The sequence below is a fragment of the Boleophthalmus pectinirostris genome, unplaced genomic scaffold (genome assembly GCF_026225935.1).
Source record: "Boleophthalmus pectinirostris isolate CB_2022bp ecotype Guang Dong unplaced genomic scaffold, ASM2622593v1 HiC_scaffold_16, whole genome shotgun sequence".
In the NCBI taxonomy this organism is placed as follows: Eukaryota; Metazoa; Chordata; class Actinopteri; order Gobiiformes; family Gobiidae; genus Boleophthalmus; species Boleophthalmus pectinirostris.
Window position 1 is genome coordinate 7,939,597 of NW_026571095.1, and position 27,077 is coordinate 7,966,673.

Genomic DNA, 27,077 nt, shown 5'->3' on the forward strand with positions numbered 1-27,077 from the left:
TAAATGTTTATCACCAAGGATAAATAAGGAGGGGAAAAGCAATTTATAAGAGTGAGTTTTGTTGACAATTTTGTAGTGATTTTAAGTTGCAGATGTTGGCATTTACACTCTTATTACATTTAATTCTCATCTTTTCTTTTAACAAACAGTGGGTCTATTGTGCTTTACTTTCCTGGACAGAAGTCATTGGATCTCAGTCAAGTCAAGCGATTTTAAGAGGGGGCGAACAAGAGATTAAAGTGTCCGGTGTTTGGAACCTAGAAGAATGTTTTCAGGAAGATGACTGCAGTTCAAATACAGTTTAAACATGTCCAGAGAATCCCCAAAGTGCTTGTTTCCTTTTTACATCAGTTCATTTTTTTTTTTCAGTTCATATTTTTGTTGTCATTCTATCTATCTTGGAACTACAGCTTCTCAAAAGATGCAACCCAAAAGCACTTCATCTTTTTTCATCCAATCCAAATGGGGAAAAAATCTCTCGAGATTATTCTTCTTATGTGCACACAGTCTTGTGGCACGAGATCTTGTCCCTTTGCTAATGTTTGCTCATCACCAACATACCTGAAGTTGTGTTTTGTTTGATTCACAAATGTTAAACATACAAACCCTGCGTATTTAGACTGGGTTCTTCGCTCAGACAGGAAACACACATTTCCATCTTGTGATCCATGGTGTTTATAAACTCATTTGGAATGATTGTCCTGCCTCAGGTGGAGGAGTTCAAGTATCTCAGGGTCTTGTTCGCGAGTGAGGGGAGGATGGAGCGTGTGATTGACAGGCGGATCGGTGCAGCGTGAGCAGTGATGCGGTCGCTGTATTGTACAATTGTCGTGAAGAGGGAGCTGAGCCAAAATGTGAAGCTCTTGATTTACTGGTCAATCTATGTTCCTCCCCTCACCTATGGTCATGAGCTTTGGGTAATGACCAAAAGGACAAGATCGCGGATACAAGCGGCCAAAATGAGGTTCCTCCGCAGGGTGGCTGGGTGCTACTTTAGAGATAGGGTGAGAAGCTCAGTCACATGGGAGGAGCTCGGAGTAGAGCCGCTGCTCCTCCACGCCGTGAGGAGCCAGCTGAGGTGGCTCGGGCATCTGTTCCAGATGCCTCCTGAGCGCCTCCCTCGGGAGGTGTTCCGGGCATGTCCCACCTGGAAGCGACCCTATGGAAGACCTAGGAGATGCTGGAGGGACTATGTTTCTTGGCTGGTCTGGGAACGCCTTAGGGTTCCCCCGAAGTAGCTGGAGGAAGTGTCTGGTGAGGAAGGAAGGAAGTCTAGGAGTCCCTTCTTAGACTGCTGCCCACGCAACCTGGCGCTGGATAAGCGGAAGAAAATAGAAGGATGGATGGAATGATTTGGATAATTTCAGCCCTGGAATTGCCAATCTCTACTAAACTAAAGGTAAAAGGTAGCTGTTAAATTGAAAACTACCACTTCATGACATCACAAGTTGGAAGAGCTTTGGAGATGTAGACATACAAATAACAAAGAGTTATTCAAAGGTGTGAATGAAACAAAACACAATTCCAGGTCTGTTTGTGAGGAGGTAACAACATTCCAACATTGCTCAAAGAATCAGTTTTGCATAATATAGGACTTTTAATTATATCATACATTTAGAATATTTTTGGGGGTTAATCTTGCTTCAGGATTATTTTATCAATGGCATAAATGAACAAAGTTGGATATTACTCAGTTACATTTACTTAACGTAACTTACGTAACTTACGTAACTTGAATAAAAAAATTACTTTTCAGAGTATTTTTCTTGCAGGATATTTGTACTTCTACTTGAGTAATATTAGTACTGAAGTAACTGTGCTCTTACTGTAGTAAAAGTTAAGGTTCCTGAGTGAGTAAGTCTACAGGTGACAGAAGCTTTCATGTATAATTTCATTTAGCTCATTTTCATATCTATCCTTTGAAAATACCATAAATGTGAGCGTTATTCTAGTGTAGGGGGGTCTTGTTAATGCCTTGTTTCCATGGAGATGTAAGTGCTTTTCGTAGAATGTTCCACAGTATGACATTACATTTGTCTTATCTTGCATTAATTACACTACAGCTGTTTATATTGCTTGAAAAATACCTTAAAAACAGAAGAAGTAGGAATCCAGAAGCCCCAATTTGAAAGCATTCACCAAAGATTTATACGCTAACCAAATATTTATACACTAACCAAATAGTATACACTAACCACATTTGAATACACTAACAAAATAGCACGTACATAGATAAAAAGCTGAACCACAGGACCTGGGAATGGTGTTACATGACATTGTTAACAGGCCCATGAAAAAGGATGAGCTGCCCAAGCTGCTTCTTTAGTAAGGACTGAAAAAAATAGCTTGGATGAGCAAAAGGAGAAATGCAATTTTTCAACTGGACAAATGTTTATTTTGATTGAAAACATTTCACAGCTCATCAAGCTGCTTTACATCTGCCAGCAGGGAGGAGCTAGCTACACTGAAACTACTCTGAAACTAACACACCTATTTGTTTACAGTTTCTGTTCGTGAGCTAAGCCTATTGAACTTGCCCTGAGTGTGGGGTCATATTCACCCTATTGTTTTCATCACTTCTCCACTGACACACAACTCCAAGTGCACTTGGTACATGTGGTTAGAAGAAATGAGGGTGCTAAATTCAAAATGATTCCAAACACCACATACGTTTGCAGTCTTCATTTTACCACTGATCACATTTACTTCAGTGGGTTTGATCACAGTCGGTCAGTGAGCCCAGCGTCGGTAACTACACTGAAAGTTGTAATCACTTTTTCCTGGTTTGTGACGTAAGCGTGAATAGAGCCTTTTGCTTCTGCTTTGATGTCTTGGATCTTTGCTGTGAAAATTTTCACTGCAAATTGTATACTTTTTTTTTTTTTTTACCCAATTTTACACTCTGGACTGGATCTGGATCTGTGCTGAATATTTCAAAGGTGAACTTTGTATTCTGAATTTAAAACATATTGAAAAAGTATACTTAAAATTTCAGCAACTAAATTTCTGAATAAAAATTATTCAAAAATATTTTTTCAGAGCTAAAAAATTCAAAGTGAGATATTCAGCACTATTTAAAATTCAAAATCTAATGGAACAAATGATCTTCCATAAGGTCTACTATTCAAATACATGTGTCCACAGCCTCGAATGCAAAAGGCTTGTTTTATTATTAAGGCAGATATAACAGTTTCATGCTTATAACTTTACATTATTCAAATGACATAGTGCTATAGTTATACCTCATAAGCAATCAGTGACATGTTTAATTTACACAAATAAAGTATGTACAAAATTGCATTTCCTTGTGCTAGTCATTAATACTGTACACAGAACATCTTAAACAACTGAAGGAAGCTCTTTCTCCTTTTCTCCCAAAGCCAGTATTTAAAGGTCCGATATTATGCAAAATGGATTTAAACCATGTTATAATGTTGTTACATCCTCAAAAACAAACCTGGAGTTGTGTTTTGTTTCATTCACACATGTTTGAGTGATCCTTTATTATTACTCTGTCTACATCTCCAAAGCTCAAAACACTCTGTTCCAACTTGTGATGTCATCAAGCTGTAGTTTTCAAGTTAAGAGCTCCTTTTAACCTTTTGCTCAGTATGAATTGACAATAGAAGTGTTGAAGTTATCCAAATGATTCTAGTGAGGGTGTACGGAGCTTAAAAACACAGTGGAGCATTTCCTGTATTACCACATGAAATGACAAGGTGGAACAGAGTGTTTTCTGTTTCAGAGAAGAGCTCAGCCTAAATCTGCAGGTTTGTGTGTTAAACACGTGTGAATGAAACAGAACACAACTCCAGGTCTGTTTTTGATGAGGAAATAGAGGAAACAGATTAGAACAGAGATGAGAAAATAGCCTAATATGGGCCTTTGAACATGAGATTTCTGTGTTTGATAATTGCACAACTTACTCAAGTACTGAATTTCTAACTGTTTTTCCAGTAACAAAGTATATAGCAACACCTGTATGACTATGCTGTGGCTGTGTCATTGAGCAAGACATTGTACCCAGTTTGCCTGTGTTTAGCCTGTTTGCTCGTATGAATGGAAGCAAGCAGACAGGCTCTTGGATAATGATATGTCTACTCAAGCCCACTGACAGAAATTTGGGGGCCTGGGGCAAGAAGCCTCAAATGGGCCCCCCGTAATATAATTTAACAGGAAGACAATCCAGTTTTTTGCCTGGGACAACAGATTATTCCAGCCTCATCTACTGTCCTATAAAATGATATGTGTAAGAATGCATTTTCCTGCATTTAAGTCTAGTCTTAAATTCACAAAAGGAGACCTGCCCACTTCAAAGTCTGCTCTGGTTCTGGAAGTAAATTTTCCATAAATTTTTTGCATAGACTTAGACTTTCGCATAGAAAAAATATTAACAAAATTCCAAGACTTTGCAGAGGCTAAGCAGCTATGTGCTAACTAATGTCCATAAGTCGGCTGCTTTAAGTCCAAAAAGCACATATTAAAAGCAATATTCGGCAAAATGTTTTAATAACTGAGGTTTATAAAGTTTCAGAAACAGATCTGAAATAAAATTATAGGCCTTGTGTTCATTAGTTACCAGTGAATAAGAAATTTACTTGGGCTACACCATAGACTGTATAAATATAAATGGACATAGCTAACCCGTTAGCCACCATGCTAGCCTATCAAGTAGGGAGTGAGCATGGGTGCAGTTCTGGATCCATCGACTCATTGACTACATTGAAAAACCATCTGTAACTTCCTCTGTGAGTTTCACCATTTTGGTCTTAACATAATAATAATAATAATAATAATAATAAATAATAATAATAATAATAATAATAATACTACATCAGACTTATATAGCTCTTTTTTGGGCACTCAAAGATGCTTTACAAACAAATAGGAAGTGACACTTAAATTTTAACCTGCTTTACATGATCCTGGTGTTTTTATTTTGGGTTAGGGTTAGGGTTAGGGTTTTATCTGTAAATAAATTCCCAATTCAAATATGGATCTGGTTCCAAATTCATCCCTATAACAGCTAGCATCGTGAGCTTCATTTGATGGGAGTCGAACGCTGTGGGTCAGGTCACACTCCCTTAGTCCACTTCTTTATACAGTCTATGGGCTACACATAAAAGATTGTGTGCCATGAGCTTGGTGTCAAAAATGTACTTTAGTTGAAAACACACAAAACTCCCTTCAGTACATTTTAAGCAGGTCAACATTTGAAAATTGTCCATTAAAACAAAACACAATTCTTTTAACCATTAGTAGGGAGCGGCACACAGCCTCCGTTGCCATTGGAAACCGTATTATTTAACCCCACGTTGGACTCGGAGTTTGGATTCCTCCCCTTTTTCGTGCACTGGTCCTGAGAGGTTCCTTCTAACAGACGCGCCATGAAAGCGAAGCCGTTCTGTCTGATGTACGACTTCCCAGCGAAAGTGTACAGAACCGGATTAGCGCAGCTACTAATGAAGGCTAATGCTGAGGTGACGGCGCGACTTGACTGCCAGATGTGGTCCAAGCTAGAAAACAAAGAAGAAATTTAAATAGTTAAAGCTCCCATGTAACATTTCAACCAAAAAAAATCAATACAGGTATTCACACGTTTTTATGACTTTCTGGTCATTGGTGACGCTGAAGATTTTGGCCATTCAAAAGAGAGAATTTTTTTATTTGAATTGTTAATTGCTATGGAAACGTTACTAGATTTTTACTTCTTGGTTTCTTTTTAAAGACAATACAGTAGGAGCAGTAGCATGCTGTGACATTAGTCAATAACACTTTAATAATGCCACTTTTTATGCAAACTACATTGTAAATTATGCAAATACATTGCAGACACCCCACCAGAAAATTTACACAGTGCACATTTCTGTACTTACGCTTCTCTTGTGGGTGAATCTTCAGGATACCACTCTGCGGCCACCTTCAAAAGCCAAAAAAAAAACCACAACTTAATATTTTTTTCTTTTTTTTCTCAAATATTCCACAGAAATCCAACTCCTCAAACCTGGATCATGTTGATGATGTGATACGGGAACCAGAAGATTCCGAAGGTGACGACGATGGCGAGGATGAGTTTTTCACTCCGAACTTTCTTCCTGAACTGTGTCTGCCTCAGTCGCCTCAGGATCAGGACGTAAGAGGTGATGATGACAGCATACGGAAGAATAAACCCAGAAACAGTCTCAAAGGCGTACTGGAACCTCACCTGGAGCAAGATGGAGAATTGGTAAGTAACATATAAGTCACAAAAACACATATGTATTCTCGTGTCTTTAATTCCCTTTTAAATATGCTTTTGGTCATCTTTGGATGATTATTTCACATTTTCTAACTTAAAGGTTGTATGGAGGATTTTTTTTTGTTTCAAATTGTCAATGATAGCATTATAGAGGTGCAGTAGCCTTGTAATTATGATGACCAAAAAAAAGAGAATAAAAATTCATCAACTCTGGACGTGGTGGGGCCAGCTAAACATTTGCCAATAGATAACGACACTGCCTCGTTATCTGTTAGCTGACAGGCTGTCAATCAATCTCCCTACGTTTCTAGCATAACTGACTTGCCTGCGCGCCGCCAGTACGTGGTTTACGTACGCCTGTCACACAGTCCACAGACGCAAGCCGCACAGACGCTGTTTACTCCACCAACGCAACAGTTCTTAGCGGCTTTTTTTTGACCTATATCTTCCTCGCAGTTAGCACAAAGTTTGTTGCAATGGCAGACAAGAATCCAGGAGCAGTTAGCCGCAAAAGAAAGTCCGTTTTTGAGATTGCTGAAAGAAGAAAACAAGGGGAAAAGCAGCGAAGCCAAACTAAGGTAATTCTTGAAGATTCATTCCAGCGATGGCGCAACTGAAGCAGACGCAGGGTCTAAAGACTGACGCACTGGTCGCCAAATTACTCCTGGACAGGTCACTTCTGCTTATTATGAAAACGTACTTTATTTCCAAGAGCTAGTCAAACGTTTTGCAGGACACAAAAGCGATATCCTATGTCTGAAAACGTAATTTTCAATGCAAAGAAAGAGTCCGCTTGCTGCTGCGTGTTGTAGCTAGTTCATTCGCACTGAATCTCCGCGCAACCTTCTCTGCACCCCTTTTCTGCTCCTGTCCCCGCTGCCCGTTCCGCTCTTCCCCCTGCTCCTCACTTCTCCGGGCACGGAATCTCCGCGCACCGCTCCCCTCTCCTCTCTCCTCTCCCTGCTCCCTGCTCCACTCTTCTCCCTGCTCCTCACTTCTCGTCCGCGCACGAAATGTCCGCGCACCCGCTCCCCCCGCTCCTCACTTCTCCGCCTTGCCTAACCAACACTGTAGTTAGTCGTGTACAAGTCATGTGCAGCGCACCGGCTGTAAACAAACCTGTTTCTGGCGTAAGGAGGAGGCGGGAGGAGGCGTTTCTACGTAGGGAGCTGTAGGGGAGGGGGGGTGGTTTCACGCATGCGCAACATTTGAAAAAGGACAAACAGTCGCTGGATTTCTCGTTCCTTGGAAAATCCTCTATACAACCTTTAAAGGTCCTATATTACACAAAACTAATTGGGCTTCAAACTGTGTAGAGGAAGTCTGTTAGCCTGATTCATCAGCTGGTTTCACTTTGTAGAAACCGTCTGACCTCGCAGCATTAGGATTCGTTCACGCCACAGTAGGCGGGTACTTTAAATTTAACCAGTTGTTGCTATTTGGTCGTGATGTATGTAATGCGCCTTTAATGGAGCTAACTGGTATATTAAGCTTTTCCCAAATTCTGTGTGAAGAAGGGCAATAACGTCTTTCTCCTTCATAAAATTCACCAAACAATCTCTTTGTTTCGGCTTCAAATCCTTGATCTCGGGAATAGTTGCCAGCACAGAATGATGGCTCTTCACTGATTGGCCAATGCCTGAACTTGCACTTCCAGCGTTTTTGTGAGCTGTCTTGTGTATTCCGATTCCTGACCTAGTTGCTGGAGAGAAATTAAATTGAGTGGAGGCACTAGGTGGCGCTAGCCTGGCTAGGAGTCTGTAAATGCTCAGAGAAGATTTTGGAATAATGGATTAATGAATCCAGAGTGAATGAAGCAAAATACAACTCCATCCGTAAAGCATTATATCCTGAAAATGTATTTCTTTGAGCGAAAGCATCAGATGGAGTAGAGGATGCAGAGGAGCAGAGGATGCAAAGTAGAGGAGAGGAGTCAGATGGAGCAGAGGATGAGGGAAGAGAGTCACATGGAATAGAGGATGAGAGGAGAGGGTCAGATGGAACAGAGGATGATCGGAGAGAGTCAGATGGAGGAGAGGATGAGAGGAGAGAATCAGATGAACAGAGGAAAAGGTCAGAAGAGGCAGAGGATGGAGAGAAGTAGGTGAGATGGAGCAGAAGATTCACTTACATGTGTTGGCAGCGTGTGATTGGGCGCGCACACCTTTCTCGGCTTGCCCAGCTCGTCTTCATCTATCCTGATGTTTCTGAACACCAGCGATGGAGTTGAAATAATAAAAACCAGAACCCACATTCCCACCACCACTCTTTTTGCAATCCTGGGACTTGCGATGAGCGAAACTCTAGTCGGCCACACCACCGCTATCAGCCTATGCACACTCATCAACGTAATCAAAAATATTGACGCGTACATGTTGGTATTACAGAGGTAGAACAGCCCTTTACACATAACATTCCCAAAAACCCACGATTGCTTGGCCAGGTATACAACAAAAAATATTGTAAGTGCCATCAGGAACCCGTCAGCGCACGCCAAGTTTAAAATAAGGAATGTGGTCACGGAATGGCGGCGAATCCGTGCCAAAATGCTCCAGACGATGAAGAGGTTTCCTGGAACGCCGAGGAGGAAGACTAAGGCGAGGATGAGAGCACCCAGAGTGGTGGAGAAGTCGTTGCTGACCAGGCTGTCGTCCTCCGGGTTGGGGTCGGTGGTGGAGATGATGAGGTTGGGGGCGGCGGTGGGGGGCGGCATGGTGAGGGGGATACAGGAGCCTATAGAAGACAAATCATAATAAAAAGCATTAGTCTTATTGCTTGTGTTTTATAGGCATCTAACTGTACCTTGTCTAATGCTTGCCGTGACTTGTAAACTTTCTCAATTTCTTGCAACCACTAAAATTTGTAGTTCTCTGGCATTTTTGTCCTGTTTTAGTCCTGGTTTAGTCCTGGTTCAGTCTTGGTTTAATCCTAGTTCAGACCTGGTTCAGCCCCAAAAGTCCGCAAAAGTCCGGCATCTCGATCGATGTTTCTTCTGCTCAGGAAATAATGTCTGTGAAGTGATGATGTATTTTTGACAGTAAATTTGTGTTTGTACTGAAGAAAGCGTAATCATAACTTTTCATTTCATGATTGTAATTCTTGATGTCGTAACTTTTCAATTCATATTCAGATGGATACACACAACAGGTTTTATGTACGACTGGATTCATTCGAGAGTTTACAAATATTTATTTTATGCTCAACTACAGCCAAATATAGCCAGGCTTTTGCCACCTAGTGCCTCCGCTCAATTTCATTTCAGCGACTAGGTCAGGAATCAAAATACAATAGATGGTTTGCAAAAACCCCGGAAGTGCAAGTTCGGGCACCACCCAATCAGCGAAGAACCATATATTCTGTGTTGTCAATGATTCCCGAGATCAAGGATTTAAAGCTGGAATCAAGAGAATGTTTTGTGAATTTTATCAAGGGGAAAGACGTTATTGCCTTTCTTCATACTGGATTTGGGAAAAGCTTAATATACCAGTTAGTGAGTTAGTGACGCATTACATACATCACGACCAAATAGCAGCGATTGGTTAAATAATAAAAAGTACCCACCTACCGTCGAGCGAACAAATTCTAATACTGCGAGGTCAGACGGTTTGTACAAAGTGAAACGAAGTAAAACCAGCTGATGAATCAGGCTAAGCCAAATATGCACGGATTTCTATCCTATGCACACAAATATTTCTGAAATCTTTTTTACTCCATAAATATTAATATTGTTAAAATGCTGATTTTTTTTGAGTACTTGGGTCTAGACACTGATGGAAATCATCAGGTTCAACATTAATGTCTTTGCACTTCAATAAAAAAAGACCTTGTGGAATTTGGCATATTTGTTTTTGCAGTGATTTTGGGGGGTTATTTTTCCTGTAAAGATATCGAGATATATATTGTATACCAAGCAAAATATATTGAGATATATTTTTTGCTCCATACCGCAAAGCCTTAGCCATCCCTGTATCATTTTTAGTAATGTATGAATCACTCAACATGATTTAGTCTTGTTTATCCCATCACACAGCACAATGGCTAATTTACAGTCTTTCTATTGCTTTGTACCTCTGCATCTGCTTCATACCATTGTATAAACATCACCCCAGCCTATACATGTTTATGACTAAACCCCTAAAGATAAAATGATTTCAGACTGATAGCTGAAATAAAACAGTTATGTTCTTGGCCAGTTCCACATACATTTCCATGAGTAAAAGTGCTCAGAGTTGGCTCTAAACTCTGGAGTTCTCATGCACCACATAAGGACACAGGGGAGGAACCCAGAACCAAAAACTTTATCTTACATTTATTTAAAGGTGCATTGTGTAACTTTTCTGGTGGTAATGAGAAAAGTTACACAATACATCTTTAATTACAAATATTTTATTGTTAAAAACATTTCTTACTGTAAGCTGGCTTGCCTCCCCACAGGTCTGACTTGTATCGGCAGATCGATAAGTTTAATGCTCGGTAAAGGTAATGTAGCTTCATGGCGGTGGCAAGTCACCAGTATGATTCCATGGAAATTTAAAGACATAATTTGAAACATTCCCTATGAAGAAAAATGCGTTTTATGCCATATTATGAAAGATTATGGTCTAAGCAACAACATCTCTATGGAAACAAACAGGAGTTGGCCCTCTTCCAAGTCAAATAAGAGTGCGGTTAGGTTTGTGGAGATGCAAGCCCACTTACAGTAAGAACACATGTTTTTCAGTGTGACACATGTTTTACAGTGTGATAAAAGCAAATAAAAAAAAAACAAAAAACAAAACAAACAAACAAAAAAAACACAAATGAAGAGCGCAGGTTTGCTTAGGGACGGGGACATGTCACAACCAATATTTGGGGAAGACAAAATAGTCCCTACCAATATTTGCCATTTTATTTGAATAAACACAAATATACATTTATTCCAATATTTTTCCAAACTCAGAAGTACTAATTTAACACGTTTTAGTTCACATTTTGTTTATTAGACGTTCTGAGATGTATTCAGTGATGTGACGGCAGGGTTACATCTGCTGCTGTTTCATTGGCTGCAACAGATTGACGTCATAAGTGGTACCAGGAGCTTAAACTGGGGAAGCGGCAGGACAGGGCCACACCTGAAGATGTCTGCTTGAGCAGGCATGAGTGAAGACGCAGCACCAAACTTTGAAAAAATTTTCAAAAGGAACTTACTTGGCTTCATCTTCAAGTAAACTTGCCTTATAATGAGTTGTCGCAGAAAATGAGCGACCATCGCCATAAATGCCCCTCCCAAACAGAGCCCCACTCATGCACTGTTAGCAGCTGGACTGTAATGACAATATTCCATGGAAAAATGTACAGACATTACCTCACAAATATCTCAACACTAACAAGCAAAGAGAAATCTGCTACAAACTTCTACATCACTGTTATCCCGGCAAGAATATTCTTAGAAGGACAGTGGACACAAAGTGTACGTTTTGTGAACTGAAAAATGAAGTCACCTCTCACTTATTTTGGACCTGCCCAGACTCAACCCAACTTCTTATGGGGGGGGCAAACCTCTTGACACAAATGCTTTTATTTTAGTTTGTTTGTCAGCTAAAAGTTACATACTGTGTCTTTAATCTGTTCCAAATATGGTTGAGATGTCATAATTTAGCTGAGTCAATGTGAGTTTGGTGTGTGGATTCAGGGCAGTGACGTGGGAGATGCACTCATCGAATGAAACAGAGAAATGAATTTAACTCAAAACAGACTCAACAGATAGACGCCATTTTTGGAACAGATTTGGAGCAGATTTGGTGCAGCTAAAATGAGTCTAAACTATTCAAAACATTCTCAAAAAAACAACAGAAGACACTCATTATTCTAAGTTATTGCTTTGTTTTTATCCTAGATCTTGCAGTGTCATATCACGCTATTTTCTGATCCATGTTCTAATGTACTTTCCTCATCACAAACAGACCTGGAGTTGTGTTTTGTTTCATTCACACATGTTTAACACACAAACTCTGCAGATTTAGGCTGAGTTCTTCAAATAGAAAACACTCTCTTCCACCTTGGGATATCATGTGGTAATACAGGACGTGCTCTACAGTGTTTTTAAACTCCGTAAACCTTCACTAGTATCTTTTGGATGATTTTCAGTCTCTGCTGAACAAAAGGTAAAAGGAGCTGTTTGTCACATTTAGAGTAGAGGGAGGACCCCAAAATTAAGGACTGCATTTGCAAAGTTGTTTAATAGAACAAAAAACAACAAAACACAAAAAAATCGAAACAGACGTAACACTGACAATGACAAAAGAACCAACAAAGGGCAAAGGTGATATTGGTCACACATGAGAATGTCTGTGTTTACTAGCGTGTAACGAAAATGTCATTTTTCATGAGCTCTGTATATGTTAGTTCTGAGATTGTAGATCAGTGTGTTGTGTATCACCAGAAAAAGAAGAAATGGAAATTATTTTCATTCCAATTAGAATTTAATTAGTTATGACCAAAAACACGTATTCGACCATGGTTACCTTGACCTTCAAGTGACCTTGACCAGTTTCAACCTGTAACATCCAGTGTTGTGTGTGCCAACTTGTGTAATGATTGGGTGAATATTTTAGCCCGCAGATGGTTCAGAATTTGCCGAAATTGCCTATCCTTTATAATGGCCTGACCGTTCAATTGACCCGTGTAACCTCAAATGACCTCGGATCATCACCCAACTTTTTTTTGCCGCACTGGGCATGGGGGCTTGACCCGCGTACCAAATTTGGTGACAATCGGTCCATAAATGGCGGAATTATCACGGGTGGACACACACACAGACACACACACGCAGACACACAGGGTGAATACAAAACCTGGTCAACCCTTCGAGGAGGTAGTAATAAAATAAATCAATGAAAATTAACACCATGACACTGTTAACTTGAAATCTACCCCTTCACCATCACAAGGTGGAACAGAGCATTTTGAGGTTTCAAGATGCAGACAAATATAATAAGCTGTTACTCAAACATGGTGAATGAAACAAAACACAACTCCAGGTCTGTTTTTGAGAAGGAAACATCATTAGAACATGGCTTTAAGATCACAAGTGTAGATTTTGTGTAAGATCTTTAATGTAATCTAATTTTTGTACTTTTTGAATGTACTTTTTCCTTAATTTGACTTTAAGTATAGACGTACGCTTTTCCTGAAGATTGAAACAGTAGATTGTGTGAGTGGTTTTTGATTGAGTTTGATGACAGATCATCAACAACGTCATCATCGTTAAAGGTGCATTGTGTAACTTTTCTGGTGGAGGGTTTGCCAAATGTTTTTCTCCATGGAGATGTTATTGCTTTGTCTGGAATGTTGCACAGTATGGTATTAAACCTTTCTATCTTCAGGGGGAAACCAGACCAGACCAAGTTACAGGTCAGATCTGTGGAGAGGTGACCCTGCTCACTGTCACAGTGTAAGTTTTTCTGGATATTTTTTAGTTATAAAACGGTCTGTAATTGAATAAATGCATGGTAGAGCTGTTTAATGTCATACTGTGGAACATTCCAGGAAGAGCAGTGACGTGTAAATAGAAAATAATTACATCTGGGATACAGAATTGAATTGTGTAAATAGAGCTCTTTTTGTCCTGGGGCAGACTGACAGAGATGTGGCTGCCAATAAGTGCCTTGACAATCTTAACAATACCAATCACTCACTTGAACCACATTCATGCATGAGTGAAGTAGTGCCTTGCCCGAGGACACAGCAAAATTTTCCCATGGTTAGAGCTGGCATTGAACCACCAACCAAAATAAAAGACAACCAGCATGTGTTTTCCTTCTATTAGAGGTCATTATTTCATATAATACTGGAGGAAATTCACCTCTAACATTTTCTTCTATGAAAGGAGACACATTACGTAAAAGCAGCTTTCAGATGCTTTTAACTTTGGTAATTTCATTGATGCATGTGTGTTTGAATAATCCTATACTGTCCTGCATTTGAGGCTTTCACCTACCTAAGAAGACATACTATGCTTTTGTCTGCTCTATAGTTAAAATCACTGACATCTGTGGATCATTATGTTATCATTTGGGCTCTTTAAATATTCAGTATTGATCTAAAATGACTTAATAAAAGAAGCAAGTTCACTGACTTCTGCGTTCGAAAACGGAGGTGCCCAAGTTGAAGTCAATGTATATGTCATGAATGAATAATGGTCTTTATTGTAAATTTTTTCACATGTACACGTACATACAAAGGAATCGAAATTGGACCTGTCACCCCATCCGTACATCACAAACACACAATACAATATCACATGGGAAGACTATACATGGACCAGACTGGAAGACAGGGAACAAACAGGAATAAACAATGCACCCTGGCATGAGGATAGGGGGAGCAGAAAAAAAAAAGAGAACCGCCCCCAGACCATGCTCCTATCCACATAACTTGCACAGTTCATAAAACACGATAAAAGCCTGTAATCTGCACTCCCACATACATCTCTCCCTCGTACACTGTAAAACACACTCTTCTGACATTAGTATTAAAATGTACAGGTCAGACATACTCTCATTACTTACACATGCACAGCATTAATTATCTATTTACAGATCTACATACAAATGATTGCAGTCCCTGGGTCATGTGCAAAAGGTGCTGTTTAAGTTTAGTTGTGTGGACAGATCTGATTGTCCAATAGCCATGATTTGAGTTCAGACTGTATCAGCCAAATGCTCATATCAACAGAAAACACTAGTCAAGACTGTTCTAATCGAGACCAAGACCTGTCTGAGACCACAGGGTTCCAAGACCGAGACATGACCAAGACCTCTGTGACCTGAGTTTTTATAAATCTATCTCCATTTGATCTAATAAATGTTAATTTAAGATTAAAACTAGAAAAGCACTCAGAGAGTGGCAGACCTCCGCCAAGGACTACCCCCATTTTTTATATAAATTGCGATAAAATCAGTCTTCTGGATCAGATCCAGATCAGCCTTTGGAATATGAAAGAGGATCCCATTGTCCATCCCTGAGTCAAATTTCATGGGGTTTGGTCAATAATTAACCGAGGTATTGAGAAACAATTTTTTTGGCCCCATTTACCACAATGTTAACTAAAATTTCAAAGTGATCCAGAATCCAGGATTTCTTCCGGATCACCCCCAAAATGAAATCAGTTCTTCCTTTTCACATTTCCAACAAATCCTGAAAATGTCATCAAAATCGGTCCATAACTTTTTGAGTTATGTTGCTAACAGACAAACAAACAAACAAACAAACAGACAAACGCCAGCAAAAACATAACCTCTTTGGCGGAGGTAATAAGTCAAGCAAACTGTACTGCACTGAAAACACACTGTGCCCCTTTTTTGGACCCTGATCACAGTTTGAGATCCCGTCTTTAAGAGATCTTCCACTGGCACTTTACAGAAAACTGTGAAGAAGTGAATAAAGTGGGTAGGATTTTTCAAATTCCTGACTTGAGTTACATTCTCTGACTGGTTTTGCAGTGGGATTTTGCAGCCTCTGCACATTTACCAAACCAAATGCACATCATGTCAAACACAGATGTACTGCACACCAGTACAAGTTTATTGCCGACAGCAGCGGCTGTAATGAAATATGATCGCACATTGTCGAGTGTCAGACCTCGAGTCTGAGACAAGACCGAGACCAAGTGCCTTCAAGACCGAAACAAGACCAAGTCCAATTGTGCTCGAGTCCGAAACGAGACCAAGACCTTAAAAAAATGGTTTCGAGGCCAAGACCGTCTTGAGTACTACAACACTAGAAGACAACACACATGAATTACTGTTTGACTAATTTCTAAATCTTCCTCAACTTTCCTTCTTAGCACTTATGTCTGGTGACCTGTGTGATCCTCATCTCTTTAAAAAGCTTTCGTCAGCCTCATTAATGTACAAATAATGTTATACTAACCCAAATTTGCTCATAAAAAGCTTCGTCAGTTTGTAGCGCTAATGCTAATAGCGCCATTTGAAATCCATTGTGGTTTGGTGAGATGGAGACGCTCTCACCACAGACATTTCCTTGTAATGTTCATCTTTATTTTGAGTGAATAGTGTCCGTGAGCAACGTCGTAAAGTGCAAAACATGTGAATAATTAAAGGATGTTGGGCAAACCTGAGTCTCCGTTACAGATGAACTGTGTAACCTTTCTGTACGCTCGTCACCACGGATCATATAGTTCTTTGCCTAGAAAGTTATAGCTTTAAAATGTCTACTTTTTTTTTTACTTAATTTGTTTAAATAATACCTGTTGTAAACATAAATTATAGTTTTACACCAACTGAGAAGCAATTGGTGAAGAAAAGTCATGTTGAAAAGTAGAGGAAGTAGAGAGTTTTTCTTTAAAATTTTATCTAAAAGTTCAGCACAATTTACACGCAAGAAACCTATACTTTTAATCATTATATCAACAAAATAAATGTGTTTTCTTAAATTTTTATCTGTCAATTATTCATTTCTGTGTACATTACAGGAATTTTGACCCAGTCTACTGTTTCTAGTCAGTTCTTCGGTAACTTTAGTGCAGACTAGGTCAATTTGCAGCTTTCTGGTCAAAAAATAAATAAATAAAAATAAATCCCGTGGCTTCTGTAATTTCAAGTATTATGTGACATTACACAGGACTGCCCTGATCACAGTCAGGTGTTTCTGATACAAACCCCTGGCTGGAGGGGCGGAGCTTGAAGTGTAGATACCTGTTCGACCGATCACATGTTTAGGCCCCCCCTTTAGTCCTCCAGACCCTGCCCCTCCGTCTTCCACCTTACTCTCCCCTTTAGTCCTACAGACCTCCCCCTCCCTCCCCCCTTTATTCCTCCAGACCCCTCCTCTTCCCCCTCACTCTCGCCTTTAGTCCTCCAGACCCCACAAACTCCTCCTCCATCCTCACTCTCCCCTTTAGTCCTCCAGGTACTGCCCAGTTTAGCAGCTCTGTTTCAAATGTGGTTGCGGGCAGAGTTTAGGCGTTTAGTCCCACTTTGTATTATCACGTGCATAGCCTTCTGCTTTTAACTGCTTTAAAGTTTCTTGCTTAAGGACCCAACAATGTCAAGCAACACTGATACCTTGGAATTAAACTGCCAACTTTGAGATAACAGAAAAGCACATTTCTCAAAAAGGAGTGGGAAGAAGAAAAAAGCTTATATTAACCCACCTCTATTAATTAAAAATATATATATATAGTTGCTGTACATTGATAATTGATGCTTTGTTTTGTACTGTACTATAGTCATACAAACTAATAATGATAAAGAAGGCACAGAAGTTTATTGTTTATGATCCCACCAAAATAAGAAAAATGAGACTGGAACAATGTAAGGATTTTTTTGTTGAAAACCAGAGCAGACCTGATGTGTACACGAGGATGTCATGAGTGTTGGGAAAATGAGAGTGATGTGTTCCCTTTTGGTTAAACTATACACAACTGACACCTTTAAAGCACAAGCAGAGACATATTTCAGTGTGTGGAGTCTGGTCCTGTGGTCAAGAGCTCATACTGACTATACATGGGCACCTAAAGCTGCACTGTGTAACTTTTCTGGTGGAGGCTCCGTCAAATACTTTTTCTCCATGGAGATGTTAATTCTTTGTGTCTGGAATGTTTCACAGTATGGTATTAAACCTTTCTATCTTCACAGAGACCAAACCAGACCAAGTTACAGGTCAGATCTGTGGAGAGGCGACCCTCTCACAGTCAGAATGTTGTTTTTGTAGGTATTTTTGGGCTATAAAGCTACCTGTGATTGAATAAATGTAAGGTAGAGCTGTTTAATGTCATATTGTGAAACATTCCAGGCAGAGCAATGACATCTCCACAGAAAAAAAAAAAAAAAAAGGTGACAGATCCCCAACCAAAAAGTTACATAGTTCACCTTTAGCTTTTGTGATGATTGGACATTTAGCTAGAACTCTATTCAAAAGTTAGTGGTCAGTTTGTGTTTTTTCTATTTTTGTTATAAGGCAGAATGCTATTAGCTTCTGTATGTGCTTCATGTGGTTATTTTAAAGCCACAGTAAGTAACATTTGAACCAAAAAATAGACCTTTGCTTTTTTGGTTTGGATTTTCAACAAAAAGATGTGAATTTTATACATGAGAGACTTCTTTAACAGCACATATCATCTCATTTGTTGTAGTTCAAGTCAGTTCTTTCTGGTCAGATTGTGTTAAAATAAAGCCCACATTAAAGTCTAACAAAGCCTCAGACAGCCTCAGAGTCTACAGTTAGCATCACATCCCCAGGGAATGTTGACGATATCAGCTGCAAAAGATCAACAGGAATGAAAAAAAAACAAAACAAAAACACATTACCATGGAAATTCACCGTTTTTCTGGCAGTGGTGCTAAATTCTCACATAAAATAGTCCCCAAAATAATGTTTCAAAGTAAACAAAAGTGCAGTGGAACAACCCAATAAAACTGCTGGGGAAAAACATCTGCTTGTACTACATGTAAAATACATATCACAATAAATACATAAAAATAAACATAAACATAATAAAAATAAAATAAAAATAAATAAAGTTAAAATGAATAAAATTAAAATAGAAAAAGCTTGCACTGCAGCCACAAACATGGTGGATCTCCATGGTAACGGATTTATTTATTGATCATGCTTCCTGAACTCTACTCTGCTCTATAAAGGCAAAAGATCTTAACTCACTAGAGTGTAAAAGTAAGAACAATGACTTCAAAGTTTCTGTTTTGTCCAGACAAATTATAATAGTAGGGCTCCCAAAATAAGGAGTTCTGTGAAGGCAAAAGGCAGAAACTGACATGACCACTATTATTTGCTTGACTTTCCCGAGACTTCCATCTATGATAAAAACACATCATCAAGGGCCAGTCATCGTGATGTTTGTTTGAAATGATCTAGAAGAGCTTTGGATTTTTTGTTTAGTGCTGATCAGGATCGTGCGGCGACACTTACACAGTTAAACAGTTTGACAGACAGGTGACTTTGCAGTATAGTATGTACAGTATGAATAAATACACAAAATATTTTCACAGTAAAGATAATTGAAGTATAATTGAATACAACGGTATATTTATTGAATGTGTTAAGACCCTGTGCCAAGACTGCAACAAAAAGAAGCAGCCGACAGGCTGGATTTTAAAATAAAATATATTTATGAAATAAATCACAAAGAAAACATACACTGTTTCTGCCATTTGCCTTTGTATGACTCCTTTTTTTCAGATTTTTGACAGATGATACAAAGGCAGAGTACAAAAACTGACAAATACGGGTCAAAGGTCAATTTTGAGCTCAATATTTTCACAACATTTATTCACATGATAAAGGAGGTGTCAAATACAAACAAAATCACCAGCCTTTGTAGGGCAGTAGAATATAACTCTATGGGAGATTCACAGTTTTTGAAAGAAATCTCCAATCTTATAATGCACAACTTTTCATTATTTGTTTGGAATTGGCTTCTGAAATGTGCTATACTAACATTATATTATTATTATGTCTTAAAGCTCTTTCTACTGACAACAATCTCATCTTTTGGTTTGAATCACTGGCACTGCTTTCTGGAGATATTATGAGTAATTAATTTTGCGTTTGCTTATTTATACTGACAGGGAGAATGCTGAAATTTGAGTCAGTTTTGTTTCATGTGGATAGGCCCGGTAATTACATGAGATATGAACCATAAACCGGAGCAACAAATCTGATATCAGACAATTAAACAGCAAATTAATGTGTATGTCATGTGAACTCAAACTATTGTATATTTAACCAGAGCAAAAACATAAACAATCAGTATTATATTAAAAGCGTTCAACTTCCTGTTTATAAGAGACATTTTGAGAGCTTGTTATCATTGAAAAGTCAGATTTTTTTTTTTTATTATTAATTTCTATAGCAATGGGGGCCTATATTGCACAAAACTGACTTGTGAGCTTTAACCCATGTTATGATGTTATCTCCTCAAAAAACAGACATGGAGTTGCGTTTGTTGTTTGAATAATCCTGTATTATTTGTCTGTCTACATCGCCAAAGCTTAAAATGCTCTGTTCTACCTTGTGATGTCATGAATTGGTGATAGTTTTCAAGTGCACAGCTCTTGTCTGTTGTTCAGTAGAGATTGACAATTGGAGGGTTGAAATCATCCAAATTATTCTAGTGAAGGTGTATGGAGCACTTCCTGTATTACCAGATGACATCACAAGGTGGAGCAGAGTGTTTTCAGTTTGACAGAAGAGCTCCAGGTCTGTTTGATGATGAGAAAACAACATTAGAACACAGATCAGATGGGCTCTTTAACGTTGCATTATCCGTGCCATTTACTCGCACACAGCTTTCAAACAGAGTGAAGTGTGTGAAGAACACAACAAAATACATAAGACTAGCTGGACACACACACATACACACACATACACACACAACCACTGGCGCTAATAAATCAATAGACCATTCAAACTCAGAATTATCATTGGTACAAAATGTAAACCTTCTTTCTAACTTGTGGTGCCACTAAAAGCTTTTGAGTTTACCAGATCTGCTCAATTATTAGACTCAAACAGAGCCAAAAATACATTCATATGAAGATGTTTGAACACGAAAATACTTTCTAAGAGCAACTACAGTGTACTGAGAAAAGTGCATTCACACATTTATCAACATCCCTCACAGATCTTTGGTTCAGTTCTGGTTTTTAGTCATGGTCAGTGGTAGTATGTAAAAAAAAAATGAAAGGAGTAAAGCGCTGTACTTAAACGTGTATTATGTAACTTTTTGGTTGGATGTCTGTCACCTGTTTGTTTCTATGGAGATGTCATTGCTCTGGTAGGAGTGTTCCACAGTATGACATTAAATAGCTCTTCTTTAGAAAAACAGGCATTCTGACTGTGAGCGGGGACACCTGTCCACAGATCTGACCTGTAACTTGGTCTGGTTTGGTCTCCATGAAGATAGAAAGGTTTCATGCCATACTGTGAAACATTCCAGACAAAGCAATTTCCACTAGGGCTGGTATCATTAAGAAGTTGCTGTTTCGATAGATACCTCGATACATAGGCCACAATACAATAAGTTTTTTCAGTACAGTGTACTTTTGTTTCAGTGCGATTTGATATGATATATTTCAAACTGATTCGATACTGTTCTGTGAGAAATAAAGGCTAAATTGTGGCTATGATACTGAAAGTTTATTAAAGGGACAGTTTGGAATTTTGGACATAGGACCTCATTTCCTAGTGAGCCAGAGTGTTGGAGACATGTGGAGAAACTTTATAAAATATTCTATCCAGTCCTTGTATTTGCAGAGGTCGCTGGTGCTAGTCTAATGCATGTCAATGGCCATAGTGAACCTTCCACTAAAACGCCGTACCCACTCCACAAAACACCCAAGACAAAACAATTATAACGCCAAACTGTCCATGTAAATGTCTGTGTTGATAGAATAATTTTAGAAGTAAAACCAACCTTGCATTTGAAAGATTTATGTCTGAGCAGCAGTGAGTTGTACTTCCTGATAGAAAGCTTGGCAGCGGTGGACTGATATCACCTAGCACCTCTAACTGGCAAAGTAAAATGCCGCTGCTGCTGAGAAAATAGCAACAATTCATGTGATGCAAGGTTAGTTTTATTTCAAACATTATTCTATCAACATCATATCTTATCAACACAGACATTCCCATCGAAAGTCTGGTGCAATAATAGATTTTCTTCGGGTGTTTTGTGGAGTGGGTAAGACTGTTTTTAGTGACAGGCTAACTATGGCCATTGACATGCACTAGCCTAGCACCAGCAACCTCTGCAAATACAAGAACTGGATGGAATATTTACAAAAGTGTCTCCACTCATCTCCAACACTTTGGCGAACTAGGAAATGAGGTCCTGTGTCCGAAATTCCAGACTGTCCCTTTAAGTCTAGTTAGTCCACTGAGTTTGTGCAGAGTTAATATGAAAAACAGCCATATTACTCATCAAAACAGTGAAAATTCTAGCTCTTAAACAAAACAATTATATATTGATACAGCAGCTCATGATATTGATACTGTATCATCAAATTAAGCAATACAATATATCGATATTTAAATATTTTTGCACATCCCTAATCTCCATGGAGAAAAGCATTTGACAGAAAAGTCACACACCTTTAAAAACCCAAACGTGCACAACAGGTCAAATCCTCCAGCTAAAGTAGTCCTGACCAAGACTAGGTCAAGATCTGGAGATGGGTCCCACTGCTCCTGACAGGTTTAAACCAAAGGCGGCTGAGGATGGGTCAAATGAAGAGAACCCAGCATGTTTTCCCTCTCATTCCTCCAGGGCTAAAAGTAGATGGGACTATAGATAGCAATAACTGGAATTCGCCTGGATGACTGGGGGTTTACTCAGACACCTAAAAGTACACATGCAAACCATCATACTATTACTGTGACAGAGTACCAGGATTCACTTTAAAGGGTTCATATGACGCTATTTTCTGATCTACTGTCAGTTATAATGTTGTTTCCTCATCACAAACAGACCAGGAGTTGTGTTGTGTTTTGTTTCATCATCTCACCATCATTTCACCATCTGATGTCATGTGGTAATACAAGAAGAGCTCCACTGTGTTTTCAAACTTCACACACCTTCACTAGAATCATTTGGATCATTTCAGTCCTGGAATTGCCAAAGGTAAAAGTAGCTGTTAATTTGAAAACTAACTGCGTCATGACATCACAAGGTGGAATTAAGCATTTTGAGCTTTGGAGATATAGAGGCACTAATAATAAAGAGTTACTCAAACATGTGTGAATGAAACAAAACACAACTCCAGGGCTGTTTTTAAGGAGAGAACAGCGTAACATGGTTTAAAGTTCACGAGAGTCCATTTTATTAATAGTATTAAAGTATTAATATGACTTTCCTAGAATAAAAATTCTAATGTTATCTGGAAAATGCTCTTCCAATTTAAATAAAAAATGTGGAATATGAATGAATTCATAACAGACTGTAATGCGCTTCTGGAAAGGCTCTGCGGGTTTCAAAATGATGAAAACATGATCACCGCTGCCATAATGATTAAATATTCAAGCAAAAATATGATATCTATAAGTCCAATGCATTAACAGTACACAGCAAAAAGTGGAGTGTCAGAATAAATTTTAACATTTTCTCAGGGTTTATATGAGCCCAATCTATTCTAAAGTTAATTTAACATTTTTGAAAATGTTATTTAACATTGGGCCAAACCCTGAAATTAAGAGTTATATTAACGTTTTGATTGTAATAAGGATAACACTTTGTAAGGTTATCCTGATTTAGCTCAACAACACACAGAGGTGTTTTATTTTTACATTTTACTTTAGTGAATTTTACATTTTGGAGAGTAGTAAATATACACTGTAAAGTCTAAATTAAGGTACACTATAAAAAATGGGGGGGTAGCCAAATTAACTCTAAGGGAAGTTGAATTAACTTCTTCAGCCATATCAACTCTCACAAATAACACCAAGTCGAACCCCCATTTAACTTCCAAACAGTTAAAATAACACTTTTTGTGTTAAAATTTTAACCCTCTGGTTTTCGCTGTGTACCTTGAAGTACATATGGCAGGGTTTTGTGTTTTTCTAATTATCTTGTGGTTTGGTGATAGTCCCTGTGTTTCAGATTTATCACAGTTTTACATCAGGTCAGTGTCAGTTTTTGGGAGAAAAATGATAAATAAGTCAAATTCAGAAAGCAGCAGTTAGTTCTAAAACAGAATCCCCCTGTACTTATGTCACCAGCACGGAAAATACCAAAACACAGAGACAATTTACGTGCAACTTATGACAGCATTTTTCTGACAGTTTAAACCCTCATTTAACAAAATAAAGACCGTCAATCTTTATTAGACTAACCATAACTATTGTGTAATTTAGACACATTTTGTCCCATTTTAGACTGACGTAGGATGCTAAGTAACAGCTGTGGAATTACTTATATCTGCTGCTCATGTCCAGGAAGTAAAATTAGAAACTTCACAAGAAAATAAATAAATAAATTCATCAATCAAATAAAATATGCACTTTAAAGGTTCCTGTATATTACGCAAAACTGACTCATGTGAAATTTTGTCAACATTATAATGTATTTTCCTCATCACAAACAGACCTGAAGTTGTGTTTTGTTTCATTCACACATGTTTAACACACAAACTCACAAAAGATTTAGGCTGACTTCTTCTCTCAAACTGAAAACATTATTATACAGATGTTTTTAAACTCCATACACTTTCACTAGAATCATTTGGATAATTTCAGCTCTGTAATTTCCGATCTCTACTGAACAAAAAGAAAGGTGAAACATGAAAACTAATTCTTCATGACGTCACAAGGTGGAACAGAGCATTTTGAGCTTTGGAGATGTAGACAGACAAATAATAAAGGATTACTCGAACATGTGTGAAACAAAACACAACTCCAGGTCTGTTTTTGAGAAGATAACAACATTCTAACATGACTTAAAGCTCACAAGAGTTGATTTTGTATGAAAAAATACAGTTACTGTTTTCATTTGGTGATACTGAGTTTACAGTTATGGTGAGGGTGTTACAATTTAGGCTTCAAACTATGCAGAATTGGTGATAAAAATAGAAACTGCAGCTCCTGTGGTGAGTGCGTGTGTGATTTTTTTCCTTCTCCAGTGAATGATAAATAAATAATGGTGAAACAAATAAAGCTGTTTTTAATCCAGCATTTTTGCACTGATTTAAATCTAACTCGGTGTAAAAGTATTCTAAGTGTTCAGAATACAGTACTCTGATTCAGTGGTGGAACGTAACAAAGTAAAAGTAGTTAAGTACTGTATTTAAGCGTACATTTTAGGTGTCTGTATTTTACTGAAGTACGTTTTAAACTGGATACTTTTTACTTTCACTTCACCACATTTCAGAGCAGGTATCTGTACTTTCTACTCCACTTTTAAACAGGACCGAAAAGTAAAATTATTTTTTATGACAGTCTGAGAAATGCTGGAAATACTGAGGATTTATTTTGAACACATTTTGTAGTTTGAGCAACGAAAAATTTAACAAATAAAAACAGCTAGAAATTAGAAAATACTTTTACTTTTTACTCTTGATGTACATTTCGAAAACTGAGTACTTCCTCCACCACTGCTCTGATTGACCCATGTATCAGAACACGTAACAAAATACTTTTTAATGCAGATTCAGTATTTTTTGATCAAATATATTTTCAAAGTATTCATATTATATCACTTACCTTTTATATTCGTGTTTGAAAAATACTTGCATTTGAGAGTTGCTATATTTCTGTAGTGTTTTATTTGTATTTTTCTCAGTACCAATACTAGTACTTTGTTTTGGACTCTTAAAATTATTCTTTTTGTGTACTCCAAAAAAGTTAAAGCGCCCATATCACACTATTTTCTGTTCTACGTTATAATGTTGTTTTGTTGAGTTGTGTTTTGCTTCATTCACACAAGTTTAACACACAAACCCTGTATATTTAGACTGAGTTCTTCTCTCAAACTGAAAACACTCTGTTCTACTTTGTGATGTCATGCGGTAATACAGGAAGTGCTCCATTATGTTTTCAAACTGCACACACCTTCACTAGAATCATTTGGATCATTTCACCCCTGGAATTTCCAATCTCTACTGAACAAAAGTTAAAAGGTAACTTGAAAACTACCACTTCATTGACATCACAAGGTGGAGCAGAGCATTTTGCGCTTTGGAGATGTAATAATTACGCAAACATGAATGAATGAAACAAAACACAACTTCAGGTATGTTTTTGACGAGGTAACAGCTTTATAACATCACTGTGTAATATGCGAGCTTTAAAGGTGCATTGCGTAACTTTTCTAGTGGAGGGTCCATCACCAGCTCGTCTTGCTTTGTCTAGATAGAATGTTCCACGGTAGAGATTAAACCTATCTGTCTCCATACAGGCAACTATAGGCTACATTACAGGTCAGATCTGTGGAGAATCAGCCCTATTTATGTAGAATTATTGTATTTTTGAGAAATCGAAAGACCCACAATCAATAAATACTAGATAGATGTTCTTAATTTCATACTATGGAATATTCCAGGCAACGCAATAACATCTCCATGGTGACAAGCAGGTGATGGACCTTCCTCGAGAAAAGTTGCGCAACGCACCTTAAAATGTTGACCGCAAAAATTTTTTTTCAAAGTATTCATCCCATCACTTACCTGTTATATTCTTGTTTGAAAATCTCTTGTTTCTTTAGAGCTTTCCTCTCTCTTTCCTTCTTTTTTGTTGTGTATCTGTAGCTCTCTCCTCTCTTCTCTCTCCTCTTCTTCTTGCTTTTTTCTTGTTGTGTACTTGCCGTGGGCTGACTCCTGACTGAGGCGTAGCACAGATCACACACAGGCTTGTACTCGCCCTGATCACTCATCGCCACGGAGACGCAAGAAGGGGGCATGGCCAGGAAAAATCTCTCTCCCACCACAAATGACACACGATACGCTCTGCCACGCTTAAACGAACACTTTCACTACAATCTCCAACTGCCCTGGAGGAAATGGAATTCACGATGATGAAAAATTTGCCCTGTCGCCATAGTGATTAAAAAGAAAGATATTGTGTAATTGTGTTTGGAATTTTAAAAATTCCTTCAAATGATGTGTGCAACAGGGTTTGGATTAGTCTATGACAGGATTATTCCAGGTCTAAACCAGGTCTAAACCAGAACTAAACCAGAACTAAACCAGGTCTAAACCTTGGTTTGGTTTCCATGAAGACAGAAAGCTTTAATGCCATACTGTGAAACGTTCCAGACAAAGCAATAACGTCTCCATGGAGAAAAGCATTTGACGGATCCGCCACCAGAAAGTTACACAATGCACCGTTAAGA

At 38.4% G+C, this 27,077-nt stretch overlaps 1 protein-coding gene across 1 annotated transcript; it reads right to left on the minus strand.

Annotated features, from left to right (window-relative positions):
* Positions 1-3,151: 3,151 nt before the first annotated feature.
* ltb4r2b (leukotriene B4 receptor 2b) lies at positions 3,152-26,564 on the minus strand. Its single transcript, XM_020922227.2, has 5 exons — positions 26,413-26,564; positions 8,370-8,971; positions 6,005-6,205; positions 5,877-5,920; positions 3,152-5,516 (listed from the first exon to the last, which is right to left on the minus strand). The coding sequence occupies exons 2-5, from the start codon at positions 8,949-8,951 to the stop codon at positions 5,249-5,251; spliced, it is 1,095 nt and encodes a 364-aa protein (XP_020777886.1). The 5' UTR covers positions 8,952-8,971; positions 26,413-26,564; the 3' UTR covers positions 3,152-5,248.
* Positions 26,565-27,077: the final 513 nt, after the last annotated feature.

Coding starts and splice junctions, on each gene's coding strand:
- ltb4r2b (XM_020922227.2), bottom strand. CDS start 8,951: ATGCCGCCCCCCACCGCCGCCCCCAACCTCATCATCTCCACCACCGAC. Junction 6,206..8,369: donor ATCACACGCTGCCAACACAT/GTAAGTGAATCT, acceptor ATCTTGCTCCAG/GTGAGGTTCCAGTACGCCTT. Junction 5,517..5,876: donor GATTCACCCACAAGAGAAGC/GTAAGTACAGAA, acceptor TTTGTTTTCTAG/CTTGGACCACATCTGGCAGT.